This window comes from Nanorana parkeri, unplaced genomic scaffold, assembly GCF_000935625.1.
Source record: "Nanorana parkeri isolate BGI_ZX_2015 unplaced genomic scaffold, ASM93562v1 scaffold1317, whole genome shotgun sequence".
Classification (NCBI taxonomy): domain Eukaryota; kingdom Metazoa; phylum Chordata; class Amphibia; order Anura; family Dicroglossidae; genus Nanorana; species Nanorana parkeri.
The window spans coordinates 136,445-160,308 of record NW_017307585.1 but is presented as its reverse complement, the minus strand read 5'-3'; the positions used below and the strand labels follow the sequence as shown (position 1 = coordinate 160,308).

General features: G+C 40.8%; 1 protein-coding gene across 5 annotated transcripts in view; it reads left to right on the top strand.

Moving 5' to 3' along the window:
* GRIA2 (glutamate ionotropic receptor AMPA type subunit 2) overlaps positions 1–23,864 on the top strand; it is a 158,751-nt gene that overhangs the window by 122,582 nt on the left and 12,305 nt on the right. For all 5 annotated transcript variants that reach the window (XM_018569284.1, XM_018569286.1, XM_018569285.1 and 2 more), the window contains exon 12: positions 8,063–8,261. In XM_018569284.1, the coding sequence (XP_018424786.1) occupies positions 8,063–8,261 (199 nt within the window). The remainder of the gene's footprint in view (positions 1–8,062; positions 8,262–23,864) is intronic.

The window sequence follows — 23,864 nt, the reverse complement described above, 5'->3', positions numbered from 1 at the left end:
TCCTCCCATCAAAACAATATCCTGGATGTAACTGCACAGGTTTTGAACATATATTCCCTATGCTAAGCCCTGCAAATGCTTTTGGTTTTTCACACCAGCAGAACACCCCAATCTACTGAATGTCAGGCAAAAATAACTCAATTCCACAAAGACTTCATTTTTGCACATACATCATCTTTCAGTCTCTGTTCATACATTTTAAGTTTACAACAATACACAACAAGAGGAATCCTATTATTTTTTATGGTGTCAGTTCATATGTATGCGTTGCGCTGCCATGCAACTTGGAAGGTGTAGGTGCTTTTTATAGTGCTGCATTTTTGGCCCCATATACTTCAATGAGAGTGCATTAGCACATTATGGCCATTTTTTGCGCATAACAACCAGTCTCCTCCTAGCAACATCTACTGCTACCGGGCTGCATAGATGGAGAGAGCATGCCATACCATGCTTGATGTGGAAAAACGAATACCGCTGGTGAGGGAAAGAACATTGCTCTACAATTCCAGTGACCACAATTACAAGGTTCTGCTGGAATGGTTACCCAACCTCACTTTAAAAAACAATGGGTGAGCTCATTTATTTAGGACATATTTTTGTTTGATATGCTAATGTATGTTACATTTTTTGAAACTTCTGCATACCAGCGTTATTGCTGTATTTTGACGATGTTAACCTGGCTAGAGATTTTGTTCATAATTTCCATGTCAGGCATGTCAAGACCTATGACTTCAGCAAGAAGTTTGTGTGATATAATAGTGATGATGCTGCAAGAAGTCTGTGTGCTTCATTATAATAGGGTCTAGGTATTTAGAATAAAGGGTGGTTTAACTTTAAATGTAAAAAATACTCTATAGTATGAGTACCTGAAACTGCAAAATGTTTCCTATCTAATAGTGCCTACTACTACATATTTGTTGGTAGCTCAAAGGACAAAATAATATAAGGTTGCAATCTGTGTTCAGCTTGTTTAACCCTGTATAGTGGTTGTTATATAATATGCAGGATTGAAGCCCTGCAAATATTTAGGTAGGCCACTAACCTCACCACTTTGTATCGCAGCTACATAAAACCATTACAATAAGTAAAAAAATGGACAGACGTCACAGAAATAAATATAGACAAAGTTCATTTTCTTATTAGATATTTGTGCAAGAGCATTAAGCTGCAATGAGAGCTGGTAAAGAAGAATGCAAACTGATCCTGTATAGTAGCACCACCCTTGTTGCCCTGAGTTCTGGTTCATTAAGCTCTTTCCATATTGTAGCTTAGTGATTCCTCATAAGGAATCTATATTGCTGTCAAACAATGTTATGCAGTATACATGCTGCTTTTACAGCATTGATAGAATTCTGCAGGATCAGGTTGATAGGAGTGTGCAGGAAATGCCACTTGATACTCCACAACTCATTATGCCCCGGTGAGCCAATAATTGAAAACTCCAAATTCAGTGAGTGATTACTTGAATAGAGCCTTTCTAGGTATTCACCCAGGGCAAAGACCTCATACCTAGCAAGGACACAGGGTAGAGCAGGACCTGATGTTCGTGGTAGTAGACAGTTTCCTGACAGGTCTAATCCATTGTCACGCAGCATCTTACAAAGAAGAGTGTGCAAAAATACTGGAGTCGGAGTCTGAGCTGTTCCCATAAGGGCCCCATGTCAATATAATGAAAACATTATTTGCATGAGCCACCACCACTTAAGTACTTAAGTACTTACTGCCACTAGATACTGACGTGATGATCCATATGTTTCCCATCAATTGCTCCAACACAAATGCAATTGCTCACACACAAACTGTAGTGCTACCGGAAAAGATGGGCCATCTTGGACCATTCTTCCCTTGTTGGTTTCTTTATGACCACATCCTTCTGCAAATACCATATGACTGTGCAGGCGGCACAGACAATATAGTTTGTTGTTGCTTTACCTATCATAAACTCAAACTGACTAAAAAGGAATAGACAGTTGCTAAGAAAAAAAAAATATATATATAATCATTTTTGTTTTTTTAAATTTTTGTAGTTGACAACTTAAAAGATGGTGGAGTCTCAAAGACAGCTATAATGAGCACTTAACACAGTAGAGTTAGATGAAAAATGAAGCTGTGGCTGCTGAATAGACAGCATATGAATTCCTAAGGCCAATGCTGGAAATGTGGAGGCAAGTTAGCTTGTCATCAATTTTGTTTTTTAAATACTGTAGATTACTGGAATGTGGCTGTTTATTAATGCCAAGACATATTTTGTATTCGCAGAACAGAAAGTAGCTGAGAAACTTTCCAAGTGCCAATGAACATGTGTATGAGGATGCTGAAATAGTGGATTCCCCAACAACTACAGGAACACCTTCATCCCAAACTCCCGTGCTCAAGGAGGTGGTTGCGGTGGCTGCAAGCCCTGCCCCTGAACAGGCCAGGCCATATGGACAGCCTGCTTGAGCAAAGGCTTCCACCATAATAATTGATAGGCTGCTAGACATATTTGTCCAGTATGTCTTAAGAAATGGAAGCCAGCCTATGTGAGGAGCTCACATTTGAACCAAGTTTGGTGAACTATATAAAAACAAGTCCCCCCACAATATCAGGTGGAGATGTGTTCATGTGTCATGCATTATATTGCTTCTTACATTCCCCTCCTCCACTGTCAGCCACACCTACTAATTATCCACCCTTTACACCTGCAACAACCCAACTCCAGGTCAATATGAGCCCTAACCAACACTTTCCATTTTCTCTTTATAAAAACCCACCAACAACATTGTTTGGCTTTCTCACAATTCACATATGCATGCCCCCACACCCAATACCATACCCAGACCCTTCTTGGCTATCTATTACCTATCCAATCTCTGCTCCCCTACCATCTACATTAAGATTAAGCCAGCACCGCTATACCCCAACATTCAACACTTACAGCACTATGTCATTGTCCTACAGTCACTATCAGTTACAAACACATTACTCTTTTTCCTCAACCAACATTACTTCTTCCTTATATGGCAATGCCACAGCATGTCCCCTCCTAGTCTGACTTTACCTACCAGCAGCTGTGATTTTTTTGGGGGCCACAGTCGAGGCCCTTTGTTTGCACTTTTTAAAGAAAAGAAGAAAAAATATATTTCCCCAAAAATGTTTGATATTATAAAGTGTTGTAAACCTGTATATCCAAAAAGGTGTTCTATACCTTTTTCAGATATGTCTTTTGTGAATTATGGGCAATATTCTTGAAAAAAAAATCTGTTTGCATGTTTATCAACAAAATAAAGAGTTATGGTACTTTCTGTACTATATATGTGTGTCTGTATATTGCTTGTCATTGATTGGGCAATAGAAGGATATGCTTTACGGCAGGGGCGCCCACAATTTTTCATCTGGAGATCTACTTTTCAAATGTCGAGCTCAATGAGGTCTACCAACGACAAAAAACACCTGCATTTAGGGGCGGGAGGAGGCGTGGGGTTGTATTGAAGTCAATGCCACCGCCACCATGCCCCTCACCCGCAGTGCGATCGCCCGCACCCAGAATGCAGGCACATTAGTGCCTGCATTCCAGGCCAGTGCGATCTGCAAAAATGCTGCAAGCACTATTTTTGCAGATTGCACTGGACCGGAATGCATGCACTAATGTGCTTGCGTTCCAGATGCGGGCGATCGCACTGTGGGCAGGGAGCATGGCTGCGGTGCCATTGACTTCAATACAAACCCATGCCCCCTCCCACCCCTGAACGCAGGGAGCCGGCCGGCTTGCATTCCAGTGTGTCCTCTCCTCCCGCGGTGCTCGTATGGCCAAATGTGGCCGACGTTGCACACGGGGAGAGGTGTCCTGCCCCTTTCCGTCTGCCGCGTCTAACACATTCAGCCAGCAGCCACACGAGCACCACGGGAGCAGAGCCATAGCAAGCTCCTTTTACGCCCGAGGCAAGAAAAAATATGTGCCCCCCAACAGAGGTGTGACATCACCCAGTGCCCTGCATTCAGTATTTAATTTTTTAAACTATGTTTTATTTATTTTTATTATTTCTTATTTTTTATTTAAATATACATTTTTTAATTTTTTTTACTGTTGGGGTGGCTTTGGGGAAATATTAGGGGTCTAAACAGCCCCCTGATATTTCCCTTTTAAAATAGAAATTGAGGACACAAAGTCCTCAATCTCATTTTCTGCAGCCTCTGTTCTAAATGAATGGAACGTACAGAGGGTTCCCATTCATTCAGAAACTATTTACTATCATCCAGTTTCTGAATGGGGCAGAGCCTCTGTACAGAGTGCTACTCCCCATTGAGAAACTCATGAATGAACAGGAAGTGATGTAAAGAACTTCCTGTTAATTCAAAACTGGGGACACATAGTACTATGTGTCCACAGTTATTTACAAACACTGGAGTGATCAGCTGATCGCTCCAGTGTTTGTCCTGCACAGAAGATCGGTACATATCATTGATATGTACCGATCCTCCTCCGCTCGGCCACGCACACAGGGGGGCTCAGCCTGCAACTTCTCCTCTGGATCCCCGCTGCTCTCCCAGGCAGAGGCAGCAGGGGATCCGAGGAAAAGTGAAGGAAGCACTTCAGCTGCGGTGGAGGGAGCCGCTGTCACAGCAGCATGGTCGAGCGGTGAGTGAGAGAGCTGCCGGCTGTCAGATCCTGGCCGAGCATCGCTTTGCGATCGACTGTTAGAACGCCATCGACCTAATGGGCACCCCTGCTTTATGGGATTATATGCCACAAACAAAAACACTTTCAGATAATAATAGAATATAGACTTACCTCAATGTGACTATTAAACTATTAAAAGGGCGGAACTCTTTTTCTGAAGAAACTGTGAAAGAAAAAAAAGGGCTCAATAACAGCTAGATACAAGATCATCTTGCACATGTGTCGCTAATGAGGTAGTGCCCATTACCTGCATATGCAAGGTGGCAGGGTCAAACAATATCAATAAAATTATTATAAAGAAATGCATTTTAACTCACTTTTTAACCCACATCCTCATGTAACTAAAGACTTTTTCCTTATGTGCATGGACCCAGAACAGGACTCTTTCTTCAGAATTTGTGATCACTGGATGGATCCAGTATCATTGCTTCTTCTTCGTTCCTCGCTTGCTCAACACTGCGGCGGCAGCCCCCCAAAAATATAAAAAAACTGTCATAGCAGATGTGACTCAAGAAAATCCAGAAACCAGACACAAGGAAGATGATACCTAATGATCGCACAGAAGATATTGGCTTTCATTGCCCAAAATAAAAATGCATAAAAAATGCATTAATTGCATCAAAATGCACGCAAAAATGTTCATAAAATGTACCGAAAACACATGAACATGCAGGCACCTTGTGATAACACGCGTGTATAAAAACACAGTTTCTAATGCAATGCTTGTCATAAATGTGGCGCATGTTGTTATACTATTAGTATATATAGGTAATAAACAGCATTAAAAATGTATATTTAATAAGATTACCAAAATGCTAAGTACAATTCCCATCATAAAGGCGGTTTACCATATGCATGTGAATCAGTGCTGCGTGCACTTTTTCTCACGTTCATGCCAAGTGAACAGGAATAATGTTTTAATATATAGTTTCCATAGCAACTGCATGAGCTATAATTAAATATACTGTGTTCTTTGCTATCGCACTAAAGGAAGGGAAAAGATAAAACTTGAAACTACTTCTCACAATTTTAACTACTTGTGGAAAGGAAATGGCAATTCACATCAAAGCCACCAAAATAAGGAAAAGCTAATTAGATACACGATTTGCAAAAGGTCACACATATTCCTATGATTTTGGCTTATAAAAAACCAAACTCTGAGTAATAGTGGCAGCCTAGAAAAATGTCACACACTCAGCTTGGTTATTTATGTAATACAGAAAGAAGAAGCATATAGAAATCCAAGTCAACCAATCAGGAGTCAGCTTTCAGAGGCACAGAATAGCAATTGGCTGCAAGGTGATTGCTGACTGGCTACTATGGGTTGCTACATCAAATTAATGTTCTTACTACTATGTTTTAGTACTAATTTAATAAAGAGCAGCTCCAGGCAAAAGTTTACATCCCTCAGCACTATCCGATGGTGCTGTTTAAATAACACACAGACAAATTAAAGAAATATGATTCAATATGATTTATCCACAAATACATATTGTAACTGTGTTTTAAGCAGAAAAAAAGACTGGACGTGCAGCACAATTTGCTCTGGCTCTTGGATAGCAGAAATATAGCACCATTTTGAGTTGCTACCAATGATACGTATTTAACTTGCTCAGGAATGCTCTTTTCAGCCATTATCTGCCTGTATCAGTATATCATATGCAATCTATGATGTTTACAAGTTAGCTGCTTAAAAGAGAACTATGCCCCAACCTTTTTTGGCATTTTTGGCTACTGCCTGTTATATGCTGACAGTGCAGATCCACACTGCACCTGGGAAAGATCCCGACAATAATTCAGTATCCACCTTGCTGCCTGATTGACAGCTGGCTCTGCCTCTCTAGAGCCATAGCCAGCTGTGCTTGCCCCCTCCCCTTTTATGTTTCTCCAATGAGCGCTACAGGAACAGACAGGGGAGGGGGGTATTCCTGTGGGGAACAGTGACGGACAGTCACCACTCTCTGCAGAGCTGAGCGGTTTGTGGTCACTCACTTCTTAAACGTTAGAGCCGATGCGTGACAGCTGCAGTGTACATTTTGCTCTCCCAAAATTTCTCCTTTAATCGAATGCTTTGGTATGTTAGCAAGGATGGCCATATAACTAGTAATTGCAGTGACTGATAGATTGATGAATAGGCCTAATGTTTAGAGGTTTGATTGTGTACTTGGCCAGGAACCAGCTGTATTGATTAGAAATATTTTTCAGTTTTCATTAGATGTACTTTACTATTGGTGATCAGTAAGAACATGCCAAGGACCTTTTCACAGTTATCTTGTTGGCCTGGATGTTTGTAGCTTGTACTATATTCACTGAGCTAACTGTCAACTTGCTAGCAGTCTGATGACAGTTTGGGTGGATGTACAGGGTTCAAACACTGCTTCTTGTGCTGTGTGAACATTGCAGTTCACTTTTCTGGTGACTATATGGAATGATGTTAATGAGATGGTCAGGGACACAGTTTTCACGGCTGTTGTGTAACATGAAACATGTTTACAGTGTTGGCTTAATGCTTCATAGAATATATATTTATGTGTGTGTCTGTCTGTCTGTCTGTCTACATTTAACTACAGCCCACCTTTCTGACAAAATGTAAATACTGAAGAAATTAAATGTGGTGGTATGTTTTCTGCCCTGTAGGTTATGTTCACATTTGGCTTGTTTCCTTTAGGTCTGTCAACAGCTCTCTACACTTATAGAGATTTGGCAATGGAATGTTAATGTAACATTCCATTGTGTGTACAGTTCCCACATGGCAACAAGCATGATGTAAACAATTCCATTTGGGCACCACAGGAGTCTGTACAAATAAAATTTAATAATTATGTCCAAAGTTATGTATTTTGCTAAAGGTACATTACATGCAAGATTATTTACACTCCATGTAATGGAACATGAAGGTATTGTTTGTGACATAAGTACAATTTTACATCTGTGTTATTGTTGAATCTTGTACTGTGCAAGTCCTGTGTAAAATATGCAACATCTCTTACCTTTAGTGTAAGTGGAAGATGTGATTTATCACGTGTTTGTGCTGACCAAGGCAAGGCAACAATTCTCAAGTGTAAAGATGTTGGTTGTTTCCAAAGTTGCATCCTTATCCATAATATTGAGTTTAAGAATACCAATACCACCAACTTATGCTCTACTTTTCAAAAATTTGCTTCATTTGTAAAAACAAAATTTGAGCAATTCTGAGCAATTTCTTGATTTATACTTTAACAGTAACATATCAGTTCCTTTGTTCTTTTGCAAAGCTGTAAATTGTTACAGTAAATCTTATAGCAGACAACAACCAAAAAGGTTGAGTAACCAGGATTGTAGATGTATATTTTTATTTATTTTATCATGTCACTGTGTTAAGACTCACTTATTTTTAAACATGAATTTCATACTTGTTGTTAGATCCCTATCTGGTCGCATTGTTGGAGGTGTGTGGTGGTTCTTTACCTTGATCATAATTTCATCTTACACGGCAAACTTAGCTGCCTTTCTTACTGTGGAACGAATGGTGTCACCCATTGAAAGTGCAGAAGACCTTTCCAAACAAACAGAAATTGCATATGGGACATTGGATTCAGGGTCAACCAAAGAGTTCTTTAGGGTAAGTGTACATTTTCAAATGGCTGTTTACATTTAATCAATATGTTTAATTTCAAATTGCATAAAAAAAAAAAAAAGAAAACGGTTATATACAGCTGCTAGGAAGGTATCCATTGCCAATTTGGTTTTGATATTTAATTTTATTATAAATAGTTAAATGTGTGGAAACAAGGTACAGATTTTTTTATTATGTTATTTACCTTTGTTACAACATTGTGCCCTAAATATTAATAGAGTCACGTTCTATAAAATCAGATCATTAATAACTTATGCCTCAAATCTCTTATTGAAATGAAACCCAAGCACCTATTATGTTAATTGTTTTACTTGCGAAATGAGTTATAATTCTCCTTAGTCTTGTTAATCACACAACTCTGCCACACTGGATAGCTAAGAAAGTGACAGTACCTCCTATTGCAGCTTTTTCAGAATCTTGTGTCATCTGTCAGCTTACTGTCCAATGACCAGTTAGCACAAGTAAAAACATTTTTACACATCTGAAAAAAGACTTGGTGCTAATATGTTAAATGCTGGTGAGCTACTGCATGACCATGGGCAGGGGTCAGGCTTCTCTTGTTACTTTATTTTGACAATAAAAAGAGAAAACACAATTTAGATATACAGTATGTACATAAAATAAAAGTTCTGATATCATATGCTAGCTATATGTCTTTTGATTAGATCAATACCCATGTTTATGGACTTTTATTCACTTCTGAATTGTTTCTCTCCTCATACAAGTCAATGGGAAGGTGAAAGCAGTTTGAAGCAGATTTATGTAGCTTAGAAGGTAGTCAAATGTAGGCCAGAAGGAGGTCAATTGCAGCTCAAAGGCACCTGCCAATGTACTCTGAATTACCTCAAAATCCCCTAAAACTATTGACGAATGCACGCAGAACACACCTGAGAGTAAGCTGTGTTTGTCCATTGACACAAACCCAAATCCCAACAATACAGGCCCGTAATCATGTAAGGAGGCTTGGGTGGGGATTGTGGCTGCTGAGGTGCTGGCCACAATTTGTAAACTTATTTTGAGCACTTTAGGACCCCCGGGAAAGGAAAGATAATAGTTGGCTCATACCAACTCCAACCTTACTGTATGGCCCTAAAGGAAAACTCCACTTTCGTTTAAAAAATGGCATGTATAATTGCTACATAAGCCATTTTGTAATTTAATCTTATTTTAAATAATAATATTAAATTAACTTTTCATTTTTACTCTGCAGCCACTGTAATTCAAACTGCAATATTGCATCCTGGAGGCGATTGTACTCCATTGGTATACAAAATGGCATCAGGAATGTTCTTGCTTGTGTGATTGGCTCTCTGATTTTCTGCACTAGTTCTAAAGTCTAATGCACAAAGCATTTTAAGGCATCCCCTGCAGTAGGTATTTCAGCCTTGGTGAGATATTCTCTAAGGCTTGTTTATTAAAGGGATGCAAGCACAGCAGCTTTTCTCATCAGAACAGACGGTTCTGATGAGGACATAGTAAAACAAACAGAAATTTCTTTAAAACAGAAAGAAGGTTTGCTATTCTTACAATATACAGTATGTTGATCAACGAAAGATGAGTGTGTTTTATCATCAGAAGTTGAGTTGCATTGTAAAGATAATGGGCTAGCTACACAACCAAGCAGCAGAGATAGGAGGGACTGGGAAAACCAATATTCTATGGAGTAGAAATTACAAATGAGCAAACTGAACGAGACAAACCCAGTTCTAATGATTATGTTTTGAACGCACTCAGACTAAACATCTGATGTTAATTATTTAAAGTGATATTAAAGTCAAAAGGATTTAAAGCTATTTCAGATGCTGATGAAATCACTTACAATGGATGCTGCTCCTTGATGTTCAAATATTTTAGTTTCCTGCATAATCAGCTGGTCCCCTGAGCACTGGTCCTGACTTTCTGTTTTAGAGACTCCTTTCTCAAGCAGAGTGCCTTGTGTGTGCTAATAAGCTGTGTGTCTCCACAAACACACAGACAAAGCAAATCAAGCTACTCCCCTCTCCGCTGGCCCGCTCTCCTCCCTCCTCCCTTTTCCAAGCTAGTAGATGAACAGTTGCTGGAGTCTACTCTGTCCTTTGTGATCAATTGCTTTGTGCATTGCTTTAATTTACATGCTGCCTACTAGTGCATGTGGAGTGTATGCTACACTCAAGTTATGTCTCTGGTGATAACTGTCACAGTTGCTAGTGTGCTTATGTCATTTCTCAAATAATCATTCAAGCCTCAAAAGAATAATGTAATTGCTACTCATGTGTGCAGCACCATGCCAACTGCAGTTGCTGTTCTTGGTGGATAAAATAGGAGGGTTTAGTTTTACTTTAGGTAAAGGACTGTTACCCCTACTAACGAATCACAATTCATTTCATTCTGGTCTAATGACATTTAATTCGTATAGTGGCAAAACAAAATGTTCACTTCAGAATTCATACCTCACAACAGCTTATACCTACTATCCCTTCATTTCACTGCTGCTTCAATTGCCCACATGAGCAAGGAGAAGAAGCCCTGTGCAAACTGCAAGTTGATCTACTCAGGGCCTACATAGAGCCAAGGTTTTAGCTAACCCTCTTGTTACAGCGCTTAAGTGACCAGTACCAGAACTGTTACGCCATATCTTTAAATAGTATGTATCTCACTTCACTTCTCCAGGTGTTTAGGTCAAAAGGGGAGTGAAGTGAAGGTAAGTATAAGCAGCTTCAAGGACCAACATTAAAGTGTAATTGTTGCTTTTCACTGCATGGGTGTACTTTATAACCTTTTCATTGCATAGTATCAATACTATCAATACTGTCAATAGGAGAGGGTGTTATGTTAAAGTATTACCAAAGGCTTACCTTAATATATTCTCTGCTTTAATGTAAAAAGCACCCAGTAACTCTTAGTGTCCCCCTCCCCCCACATTTACCTGTCAGTGCCAATTGTCACCGCCACCGGTCCCCAAAGCGATCCTCCATTTCGAACTTCCTGGTGGGGGGGGGGGATACTGAAGGCAGAGGAGCCATTGGCTTTTTCTTCTGTCAATCAAACTGCTGAGCGGAGGGGCGTGGCCTGCTGCAGGGCTTTGTATGTCTTCGGACGCACGCAGCTACTGCGGGCACGGCCGGGAATGACACAGGTGCCTCCACAGCAGCTGCTTAGCTGATTAAGGCACCCATGCAGGGGGCGGGTGTGAACACTATGGAGACCCACTAGAAAACAAGGAACTAAAGAATTTAAAAAAAAAACAAAGTTCTCCTTTACAGTGGCCTCCCAGTGATTAAAAAAACCCCAAACAACGCAAGGATTAATATCACTTTAAGGTCCCATTCACACTGAAGCGTTAATGCACACACGTTAACTGTGCTATAGCATGTCTTACTGTACATTGAGTTAAGACAGCTTCATTATAAATAAAAGAAAAAAGGTGCATTGAGTGCACTCCAATAAATGGGTGGGTGGGAGAGCAAATTGTTCCGGAGGGGACGGCCGGGAGGGAAAGAGGGGGTCAGTGGCATGCTGCTCTTTTTTTAAATTCCTCTTTATTTCATTTTTTGACTCTTTAGTCATTATTTCTCACCTCCTTACCCCCTTCCTCTAATATTTTTAGTCTATTTCATTTATTTATTTATTTATTTATTCATTTATTTAGTATAAAGATCATTCTTTCTTTCAATAATATTTGGTTAACCTGAATACACCACTCCTCTAATATGGGTGGCCTAGGAGACAACCATCTAAAGGCAATCAATTTCCTTGCTATGCCCAGCAATCTTATTTTAATGTCGCCAATCCCCCGATCCTGTCCCTCCCCCTCCTCACAATTCAGTAAACACAGCCTGGGATCCATCTCCAATAAAATATCAAACACTTGGTTAATCAATCTGATAATATCTTCCCAGTACCTAAATAATTTGGGACATCTCCATAACATATGGATCAGGTTGGCATTAGTACCTTTACATCTAGGGCATTCCCCTGTATCTCGTCTACCCCACCGAAAAAAGTTTCTGAGGGGTATAGTAAACTCTATGAACTATAAATAACTGAGTAAGGTGCTGGGTAGGCGAGAGAGATGATCTAGGGATATTTGCCAATATGACTGACCATTCTTCATCTGAAAGTGGGCCCAGATCTTCCTCCCATCCTCGCCTACACGACAGCATCCTATCTTTGGCCCAAGCCCTTATTAAAATATCATATACTCTAGATATAAACCCTTTCTTATAGTTAGATTTTGCTACTATATGTACCAGCGGGGTATTCATAAAGCTCAACGGACATATTCGCCGCTGAGCCTCTAAGGCATGTCGTAATTGCAAAAATTTAAAGAAATGAGAATTGGGCATACCGAACTTTGGACTACTCTATCAATTTCAGATTGTACCAAATAGGCGTAAGGGAAGTACACCCCTCATATCCCATGACCTCCTTCATAACTTTCCATACCCTGGACATCAAGGAAAATTTACAATATACCGACCGTGTAGAAATAATACCTGCTTCTAACTGTGATATAATAGAGTATCTAGAGAATACCGAAAGTATAATTGCCTGGACCGGATCTTACCATACTTTTTCCCCCCATCCCGCCATTTGTTGTAATTGTGCTGCTAAAAAATATATTCTTGGGTGGGGAATGGCAATTCCCCTCCTATCATTTGGTAAATGCAAAGTTGTTAATGCTATTCGGGAATGTTTTTTTTTCCATATTAAGTTCCTATATATTGTGTCTATTGAAATAAACCATTGCAATGTTATCCATGTAGAGGAATTATGTAATATATATAATAATTGAGGGGACCATATCATTTTAATTAAATTAGCTCTTCCGATCACCGTGAGTGGAAGCTTATTCCAACTATTAAATTTTTGTTTAAATCTATGCAGTAACGGCTCAAGATTAAGAGTAATATACACCGTAGCTCGTGCTGATATCACTACCCCCAGATATGTAAATGTATCTACTACTTGAATTTGGGAGGCATTTACCGGAATTTGATATGTAACAGGGTCTAGGGGTAACATCACAGACTTATCCCAATTGATTTTAATCCTGGAAAATATCCCAAACTGTGTAATTAAGGACATTAATGCCGGAAGGGAATACCCTGCTTCTCCCAAAAATAAAAGTGTGTCGTCTGCGTATAGCGCTATCTTATCTTCCCTTTCACCCCTGCGAAACCCTACTATATCTCTAGCCTGTCTTATTGCTATTGCCAATGGTCCCATTGCTAAGGCAAAGAGCATCGGTGATAGTGGGCACCCCTGTCTCGTCCCTCTGTACAAAGCAAAGGGTTTTCGAACAGCAATTATTTAGGTTGCCGGCGGATCGCTTGTATATTAACGGGCATTGCTGCCTGTTTTCAAATATCTTCGATTTCCCGCTCGCAGGCGGATGTAACAGGACGTGTATACACGCCCAGTTACATCCAAGAAGCTCCCGGCCGGCCGTGTATACACAACGGCTGGCCGGGAGGTAGTTAATGGATGTCTGCCCTATGCCAAATCTCTCTAATACCATCCATAAATATGACCACTCAACTGTATCGAATGCCTTGGCTGCGTCCAGTGATAAAATAATCCTACTACCTGGGTTATCAACTGGGACCTGCATATTAAGAAACAGCCTTCTGATGTTTATAGATTTGTAGATCTCGCCGGAATAAATCCAGATTGATCCACGTGTATAATCTTAGCTATTCCTCGACAGCCTATTGGCCAATACTTTCGCCAAAAGCTTAATATCTGAATTCAGCAAGGAAATAGGTTGATACGATTCCACTTCCAATTTGCCCTTACCCGGTTTAGGAATCACTACAATTGTTGCTTCTTCCATAGAGGGAGGCAAATGACCCATCTCCAAAACTCTATTGAAGACTGTAAGCAATTCAGGGAACAGTATATTAAACAAAATAGTTTGCGCTGGAAGTAGGTATGTCGGCACCAGCCGCAACAATGTATGTATAGATGTAAAATGGAAGGCTTGTGTGTTGCTCTCGGTTCAAAATCTATTTGGTTTGTCCGTGATATATTATCAAAACAATATTTTATATAAGTCGATGTGGTAAAAGGTGATATTAAAATTAAATGAACACAATCTGTATAAAAACTAATGTGTATATACTAAATGTGAATATGTGATCACAAATGCTAATAAATAAAGTATGTGAAAAAACTGAGTGATGGCTTTTAAGCGAAAGTGACTTGAAAAGTATCAAAAAGTGCTAAATGGCCGTGTCTAGTACAAACTCTGAACCCAAAGGCGCAAAGTGAAATTGGTGCAAAAAAAAAAGTGGATTGTGGACTGGCGTCTAAATGAAATCTACCTATGAATTATTGTGCCAGACAATAAAACAGTGAGATGGTGATCTAGAGCGGAACTACAAGTTGTCCATCATATTTGAAAGATGTAATCATATACAAGCAATCTACGGTAGTGGAGCGGAGCCACTCAAGGTGAAAGATGAATGAATCCTTAACTCAAAAGGAAAAAATATGTTTTTCGACAAAAACCGATAAGCGATAAAACGATAAGCGATAATGGGAAACAACAAATCGATGTCAGTGGAGCGGAGCCACTCAAACCGTAACCGTTCTAAACGAGAGGCATACAAAGAAAAAATTATGATATATCACGGACAAACCAAATAGATTTTGAACCGAGCGCAACAAACAAGCCTTCCAATTCAGGGAACAGAACCTGTCCATAGCGCTTGTATATTTCCAGGGGGAGGCCATCAACTCCTGGGGCTTTATTACTAGGTGTCCCTGCAACTGCTATTTGTATCTCTTTGAGGGTTAATGGAGCATTCAAAGACTCTTGATCTCCCCCATGAAGACTTGGTATTTCCATAGAATTCAAAAAATCCCTAAGGGATTCAATAGAATATGACACCTGTGTAGCATATAATTATTTTTAGAATACCCTGAAGGCCTCCACTATCTCCAGTGACTCTGTAATCAACCTACCATCACATTGATGAATCTGTGGAACGTTATTACTCTCCCTCTGCAAATTAGCTATTACTGCCAGTAACCGCCCCGCACTCTCTCCCTCCTCAAAAAATCTTTGAGATGAGAGAAATCTTCTCGACTCAGCCCTTGACAGTAGCCCCGATCTATATACAGATTGAGCCTCCCTCCACATTTTAAGACTGGACTCTGTAGTCTTTGACACATACGCCTCTTCCATGTCTCTCACTTCCAGTGCCAGTTTTTCCACCCATTCCAAGGATGATCGTTTTAGGGTAGCAATCCCTTTGATAATTATACCCCGAAGAAATGCCTTCATAGCATCCCATACTATTGAACTTGTAGACGTATTCGAATTAATACAGAAAAACTCAGTAATTTTTGATGAAATATTATCCGCCTCAGGTAAAAGTTTCAACCAATAGAGGTTTACTTTCCATGATGGTCTATCTAGCATGTCTATCTTGGCTTAATGTTAATTGAGACTATTAATGGAGAATGGTCTGATAATCCCCATGTCCCATATTTGGTGTCTACTATATAGGTAAGCCACCTCTCTGAACATAAAGCCAAATCAAGATAGAGACCTGTATGTAGCCGAACTGCATGAATACTGACTACTCGATGGATGCTGTAACCTCCATGCATCCATCAGTCCCAACTCACGCACATATCTGGCAAATGAAGTTTCAGCTCCCCCCAATATAGGAGTGTTTATTTGTAAACGATCTTTTGATGAATGCATAATATTGTTATAGTCTCCTAAAGCTATGTATGGTATCCCTGGATACATTGCCATAAATCGAGAAAAAGAACGTAGCACTTCATGATTATATGGTGGAGGGACATAGATATTTGCCACAATACATTGAATGCCTTCTATATTGCAAAACAAAAATATATATCTACCCTGAGATTCTGTCTTAACCTGTCTATAGGAGAAGGAGAGAGTTGAAGAGATCAGTATACTGACCCCCCTTGAATATGAGGAATGCACTGAGTGGTAGACATTTGAAAAGTTATATCTCGTTAAATAAGATATTGTTTCCTCTGTAAGATGTGTTTCCTGCAAACAGACCACCGAGGAACCATATTGTTTTAATGTAGAAAACACAGCTTGTCTTTTAATGGGATCCCCAAGCCCTCTGACATTCCATGAAATAAAGTCAAATTTTACCATGTCAAAGCTCTAGTCTATAATAGCAATATATTAATCTATACCTCCCATATACCTGAAGATCCCAAATTCTCCAATCTATCTTTACAGATCTTAAGCTATGTTCCATATACAATTTAACCCCACACTTTATACCATTATTCACTAATTCCAAAAGGGAATTCCTTCTTTGGGCTTCATTATCCAGCAGTATCCATCCTCTGACATCATCCACATCTTTTACTCCACAACCTACCAAACTAGGACAAGACCAAAAACGGAACAAAAAAACCAAAACAACTAAACAGAAAAAAGAAAAACACATAAAATACAATACAAACATTTCCTCGCGGGAAAGCATCTGAGGGGCCCATCACATGGCTTGGCGTTTGAGCAGGACAGCATTAGATTTAATAAAGTTGCCTTAGCTCCCCCGCCTATACAGGATAATTGGAAAGCAAGTATTTTCCCTCAAATTTAAAACGTGCTGCTCTTTAAAGGAGAACTATGAGGTGAGAGCTTTTCACTCACATCATAGTTCTAGCCGACCTGTGACAATGAGACTGTCACAGGTCGGCTCAGTAGATCGGGAGGTGAGCGAACACATAGCGGCGTTCGCTCACCTCTCGATCCTATCACTGCTCTCTGCCGTGACAGGGGAGGGGCTGGATTCCCCCCTCCCCGCTCCGATCCGCCAGCGCTGACTGGCGGAACGGACGGGGGAGGGGGCGGGTACAGCTGGCTCTGCCTCTAGATAGGCAGAGCCAGCTGTCACTCACGCAGCTGGGCGGATCCCGGCACAATTGTCGGGATCCGCTTCAGCTTCTCAGTATACGGGGAGCTGTAGCTCGCGGTGTACTGAGCCCAGGGTGACAGGAGGACGCTAGTTTGTGTCCTCCCGTTACCCTAAGGAGAACTATGGGGAAAAGCCTTAACCCCATAGTTCTCCTTTAATAAGCAGGTAGAGGCATCCTGCAAATGAACTAGAAACAAGAAGCGCTACAGCCTAATACAATGGGAGAGGGTGTTATGTTGCACACCCACACTTAGTTATAATCAACTTCATATACTCTAAGTGTGGGTGTGCAACACAACACGCTTTCATTATGAATAGGCTGTCAACACACCACAACGGATGAAAAACATCCTTTTTGAACAATGCAGCACACCGCAACGCACGAGCGTGTGTTGAGCTCTGCTGTACAATGCATTGAGGTGCCATTCATACTAAATGGTAAAGTAGTGCACTTCATATAGCACAGGTGATTTGCCATATGTTGTGATAATGCATGTTAATAGGTGCCTTTTAGCATGCATTGCCACAAGGCACAAATGTAAATGGACCTTAAGTGTTTTCCCCTATGGCCAATTAAAGCCTAAGGTTGAATAATCTGATGGTGTCATTTCCCTATTAATGCAAGAGGCTGTACAATGATGTTAATGATGGTAATGTCGAATAAGGGTGTATGATCGTACTTTTTTTTAATGTAATGCTACCTGCAGTGGCCATGAGCAAAGTGCAGTCACCCATACCAACTAATCTAATGTCAGATTACTCAAAAGATGATTTTAAACAGCTACTCCAAGTGCCTGCACGTTACACATTATCAGGGCCGGATTTCGATTTCGGGCACCTGTAGGCACAAATGGAAATCTGTTTAGCCTGAGCCAGCACCCTTACCTGTTGCAGGTTACAGTCCATATACCTATTGCACTCATAACCGCTGTTCCATAAAAGTTAAGTGTGTGCAGCGGCTGTTGACCGATGACCATCGTCTCTATACATAGGTAGAAATATGGACACTGGCACTCCAATGGCAAGTCAGATATGTCTATTTATTGACGTACATGCAGTGTTATGCTATGCTGCATGTACATCAATAAATAGACCTATCTGATTTGCCATTGTAGTGCTGGTGTCCATATTTCTACTTACCTGCTGCAGGACTCGCCAGCTTTCACATATGCAGAAAAGCTCTCCAGTGTCATGTAAGGCTGCCCTAAACACCAGTATGCATCATACAGGCATTTTACAGGGCAGTCTTATGTAGCGCCGGGATCCTCCCCCTGCATTTGCGGAAGCTGGCGGTTCCTGTAGGAGCTGGTCTTGGAGCAGGAGGGTGCATTTTGTGCAGAATGCACTCTTCTTGCTATTGCCGGTGTATCTTGACACAACACTGATAATTAGGCAGAGTAGGTACCTGCTTGGCGCCCCTCTATGGAGGAGGCCTGTAGGCACGTGCCTGATCTGCCTAATGCACATAATCATTTCTCTGTGAACTGCAATCATTGATGTGCATCAATTCTTCAGTTCTCCATTCGACAAATGTCTAGGTCAGGGGTGCCCACAAGGTCGATCGCGATCTACCAGTCGATCGCGTAGCGATCACTGGTAGATCGTCACATTAGTGCCTGCATTCCGGTCCAGTGCGATCTGCAAAAATAGTGCTTGCAGCATTTTTGCGGATCGCACTGGACTGGAACACAGGCATTAATGCAGGCGATCGCACTGTGGGCGAGGGGCCTGCCTGCGCAGCCTACGCCCCTGAATGCAGGTGTTTTTTCGTTGGTAGATCTCAATGAGCTCGTCATTTGAAAAGTAGATCTCCAGATGAAAAATAGTGGGCGCCCCTGGTCTAGGTAAACTGTGTAAAGATGCAGTTCTAAAAAATTTGAATGTGCCTGTGAATCCTGTTATTAGTACAATAGTCACATGAATAGATAGATAGATAGATAGATAGATAGATAGATAGATAGTGCGATCGCACTGTGGGCGAGGGGCCTGCCTGCGCAGCCTACGCCCCTGAATGCAGGTGTTTTTTCGTTGGTAGATCTCAATGAGCTCGTCATTTGAAAAGTAGATCTCCAGATGAAAAATAGTGGGCGCCCCTGGTCTAGGTAAACTGTGTAAAGATGCAGTTCTAAAAAATTTGAATGTGCCTGTGAATCCTGTTATTAGTACAATAGTCACATGAATAGATAGATAGATAGATAGATAGATAGATAGATAGATAGATAGATAGATAGATAGATAGATAGATAGATAGAAATATTTTAGTTTTTATTGAATCCAGGACAGAATTGATTAGGCAATGATCATTTTAAAAAGCTTTTTAATTCAGCCATGTGACTTTGTAACACATTTGACTCCCCCACAATTACCATTCTCTGCCTGTACCAAATGTTAGCCCACATTATAATCAGCCTACACATCAGAAGAGAATAAGAGAACATTTGAATAATTCTGTCACAAGGAAAAGTCAAGTACACAGGGAATATGAGTCATACAGTGGAGGCTGAATACAGCTATTGAATTTCTGTGGTAGGTTGTGCGTAGAAGCTCTGCGTCCTTCATCTGCAGCAATTTAAATGTGCTTTTCGATAAGAGCATGTTTTCCATAAAACACAATTAAAAGAAAAGTGTTTGAACTCTCTTGATTTTTTTTAAAAAAAATGTCTCCTCAAATGTACCTATGTGGGGAAAAATATGACACATTGTGGATGGCTCTAGGGTCATCAACCTAGTGGACCACTGACCTGGAACAAATATGCAAGTAGTGAAGTCTAAAAACTCTAAACTCCCACCCTACATGCTTGTTCCAGGTCAGTGACCCAGTAGGTAATGAAGCCTGGATCATGAAGATAACCCGGAACCCACAATTTAAAAATTAAGCCAAGAATGGCAGTTCCCATGCTTCTGTTTGCACAGGTTCCCTTTAAAATGGGATCTAATATGTAACTTCAACACTCAATACAATAACAGAGAAAAACAAACTGCTTAAATCAATAATACTCACATTGTTGTATGATTTCAAGTCTTTATTGAACACAATGGTTAAACATTTATAATCTTGACTGAAAAAAATATTAAATCCCATATAAAGGGTAGAATCTGCTTTAGCAACGAAAACCACCATTTTAGTGTATCTGCTGATCACAGTGGCACATTAGGGGATATTTTAGACCATTTAACCTTTTGTAATGGTTTAAGTTCATAGATATTCAAGGTATCCCTTGACAGCTTGCTTCAGGTCATGCCACAGCATCTTAGTAGGGTTGAGATCAGATCCCATGGTAATTTCAGAATATCAATATTCTTTTGTGTAAAGTAAAGCTAAACTTCATCACCAAACCAGATATCTGCAGGGCAATATATCAATAAAACCATCTGCTTTTAAAAACAAAATCAGAAACTAGTTTTATCATTGTAACTCACAGCGACAAGTACAATGCTGCACTGATTCCCTAAACTTGCTGTTCCATTCATGAGAATAAAAGCTGTGGGGGCAAATCTAAAAACTGCAACTGGAGCCTGAGAACCACTGTTATCACAGGAGGCAGTGCAGAGGTCATAGGTTCCTGCCTTTAGCATGAATGTGAACAAACTTGTGGAACATACTGGCTAGGTACGCTTGGGCACATCAGCTTGTAGTAAACAGCAGGATTTCACATTGTGAGGGTTTCAATCATGCTGCTGTGCAGTAAAGGTTGTGACTGACAGGATCAAATGGCTGAAAGAAGGGAAAATAATGGGAGGAGATAGGAAAAAGATATTGAGAAACTGGACATGCCTAAATTGCAAAAATAGATTTTAAGCCATTATAGCAATTAATGTGTGTCTTTTAAATAATTGTTTGGGGATGATGCACTTTTTCATCTGTGCATCTCACCCTAATGGCATAAATGATAGTTTTTTACATACTAAATATACAAATACTTTTAAAAAAAATTATATCCCATTCTCTATTGTTCAATGTCATCTCATAAATTCTTACTTTTCTAATCCAATTTGTACATCTCTTCACATAATTTGCCCACTGTCTCTATATCATCTATTCCAGAATATCTACACACAATTTCAACCTTCATTTTCCTCTCGGGTTTCCTCCATTTTGAAATTCTTTTCTTTTTAAATTTGAACCACCAACCTGCAGCTAAAAAAAACGTAAACGTGCTTCGGGAAGCCCTAAATGTTTCAGCAATGAAGTGCCTTCTTCTGGGGCGTGCGGTATGATAATTGTTCATAGTGATCTCAAACAAAACAAGAAACTCCTATGTTTTGGTTCTTTGTATTGGAGTATCACCCAGCTTATGTTAAGGTTCTAGTGACAGACTACTATTTGACATTCTCCTGTAAGGATTCTTGATGCAGCTTTAAATTAACTGTTTCCTCTGTGAGAGGAAAAGAGTCCAAGCCATGGGGCAGCAAAGCAGCCAAAAATATGATGCTGCCTCTACTACGCCTCATGGTTGAGAAAATATTTTGTTGTTGCAAAGAGTGTTTTTCTTTTCACCTGCAAACATACCTATGCACATTTCTGCCAAAGACTTGAAGGCTTCATTCACACCTAAAATGTAGGTGTGTTTATGGATTCCTGTGTCAGTAACTTGAGAATTCCTGCAGCAGGAATCCCAAATCTGCCATTTAGAAGCTGTCACCCATTTAAGTTAATGATCGGTTGACAGCGGCCGCATTTGAAAGCGGCAGTGCGCTGGGACTCTGCATGTGATTGTATGTAATATGATAACACGCGGTTAGGAATCAATCACTATTCCTGTATGCATCGATCGTACCTCCATTGTAGGTGTGAATGAAGCCTTGCTTATCTTTAAGAATACATTCTGAAAACACTGGGCCAGTAGTACTGTGTAACATCCAGGTGGTGTTTTGCACAAGTGTACATTTTTTTCCATATGCGCAAGTCCTCTTAAGCTTATGATGATCAGGTAATGGCAATTCTTAGAATCTGGGCAGCACAGTGGTGTAGTGATTAGTGCTCCTGCTGTGTAGCACTGGTTCGAATCCAAGCCATGTCACTATCTAGAAGGAGTTTGCATGTTCTCCCTGTGCTTGCGGTTTCCTCCCACACTCCAAAGACGTGCTGGTAGGTTAATTGGCCCTGTTATTTACTGTATGCATGTGATATAGGGACCTTAGATTGTAAGCTCCTTGAGGGCAGGGACTGGTGTGAATGTGCAGTGTGTAAAATCCTGCGTAAATTGTCGGCACTAGATAAATACCAATAATAAATACATCTGCAAAATAACAGAGAAGAGTTTAATGGGTTCCAGCTTCTCGGGAGTCTGTGCATCTGTGGCTAACCACGCACATGAATTCTGTAATAGTGCACAGGCTTGCTTGTGCAGGGACTCAGCAAATTCCCTTAACAAAACAATTGCCCGTGAACATGCACATGGCATATGAGTAAATAGATATAATAATAAGATAATTATGTAACTCTGTGTAGAAACTGAAAATGATCTGCCCTTCAAATTAAGATTGTGAACAGCGCCGAAACTAGGGGGGAGCACATGCCCCAGGCTCTGCATCGGGGGGGGGGCAGCAGGTCCAGGGGAAGAAACACTCAAATGAGCTTCTGCCGCAGCAACGATCCCTTGTGCCAGCTCTCCCTTCTCTACCGTTCTGTAGCTGCAGTGACCGGGGAGGAGCAAAGCCAGTTCAGCTACCTTTGTAAATGCCGGCTTCAGTAATCAGGCTCCTCAGCGGCCACCTGCAACTTCAGCTGCCATAGGCTGGGAGGGAGGCTGCAGACCTTCCATTGGTTGGATGAGAGCGGAACCTTAATTCAGGCGACAAGGAGGTGGCTGGAGGCATAACCTTGGAATATGGAGGCAATATCGCTGATGAGAGGAAAAGAGCATGAGGACAGAGAAACTGTGTGCACTGTAAGTCCCTTTCTGTGTCCCACCGCTGACATCTGTACTATGCATCCCACCACTGACATATGTACTGTGTGTCCCACCACTGACATCTGTACTATGCATCCCACCACTGACATCTGTACTGTGCATGCCACCACTGACATCTGTACTGTGCGTCCCACCACTGACATCTGTACTGTGCGTCCCACCGCTGACCTCTGCACTGTGCGTCACATCTCTGTACTCTGCATTACACCTCTGTACTCTGTGTCACACTGCTGACATATTGTAATGTGCGTCCCACCGCTGACCCCTGTACTCTGTGTCACACTGCTGACCTCTATACTGTGTTTCACACTGCTGACCTCTGTACTGTGCGTCACACCGTCCTCTATAGCTGGTGGTATTCTGCATTTCTGTATAATGTATTGCTGGGATTTGTAGTCCTCTATAGCCTGTGGTATCTGCACTGCTGTATTATGTATTGCTGTGTAACGAACCTCCATGGTGGGTCAGTGTCTTTAGATCCACTTCTGTGCTCTTTTCTTTTGGTGCGGCAGCACCCTCCTGATCCAGTAGGTAGGTGAGGCTTGAAATTACTTCATTCAAGTCTCTCCTCCATGACAGATTATAAGGGGTACCACTGGGAAAATAGAAGTGAGCCCAGAAGCGGCTTCTAAATTAACAAAGCAGCACTGAAGAATGAAGCGATTTAAAGACTCACATCTGCAGTGGATCAGAAGTGGCGTTGCCATGATAAAAGAAGAAGAGAGCCCAGAAGTTTGGGGTGGAGGCATAAGGGGGAAGTTTGGGTGGGG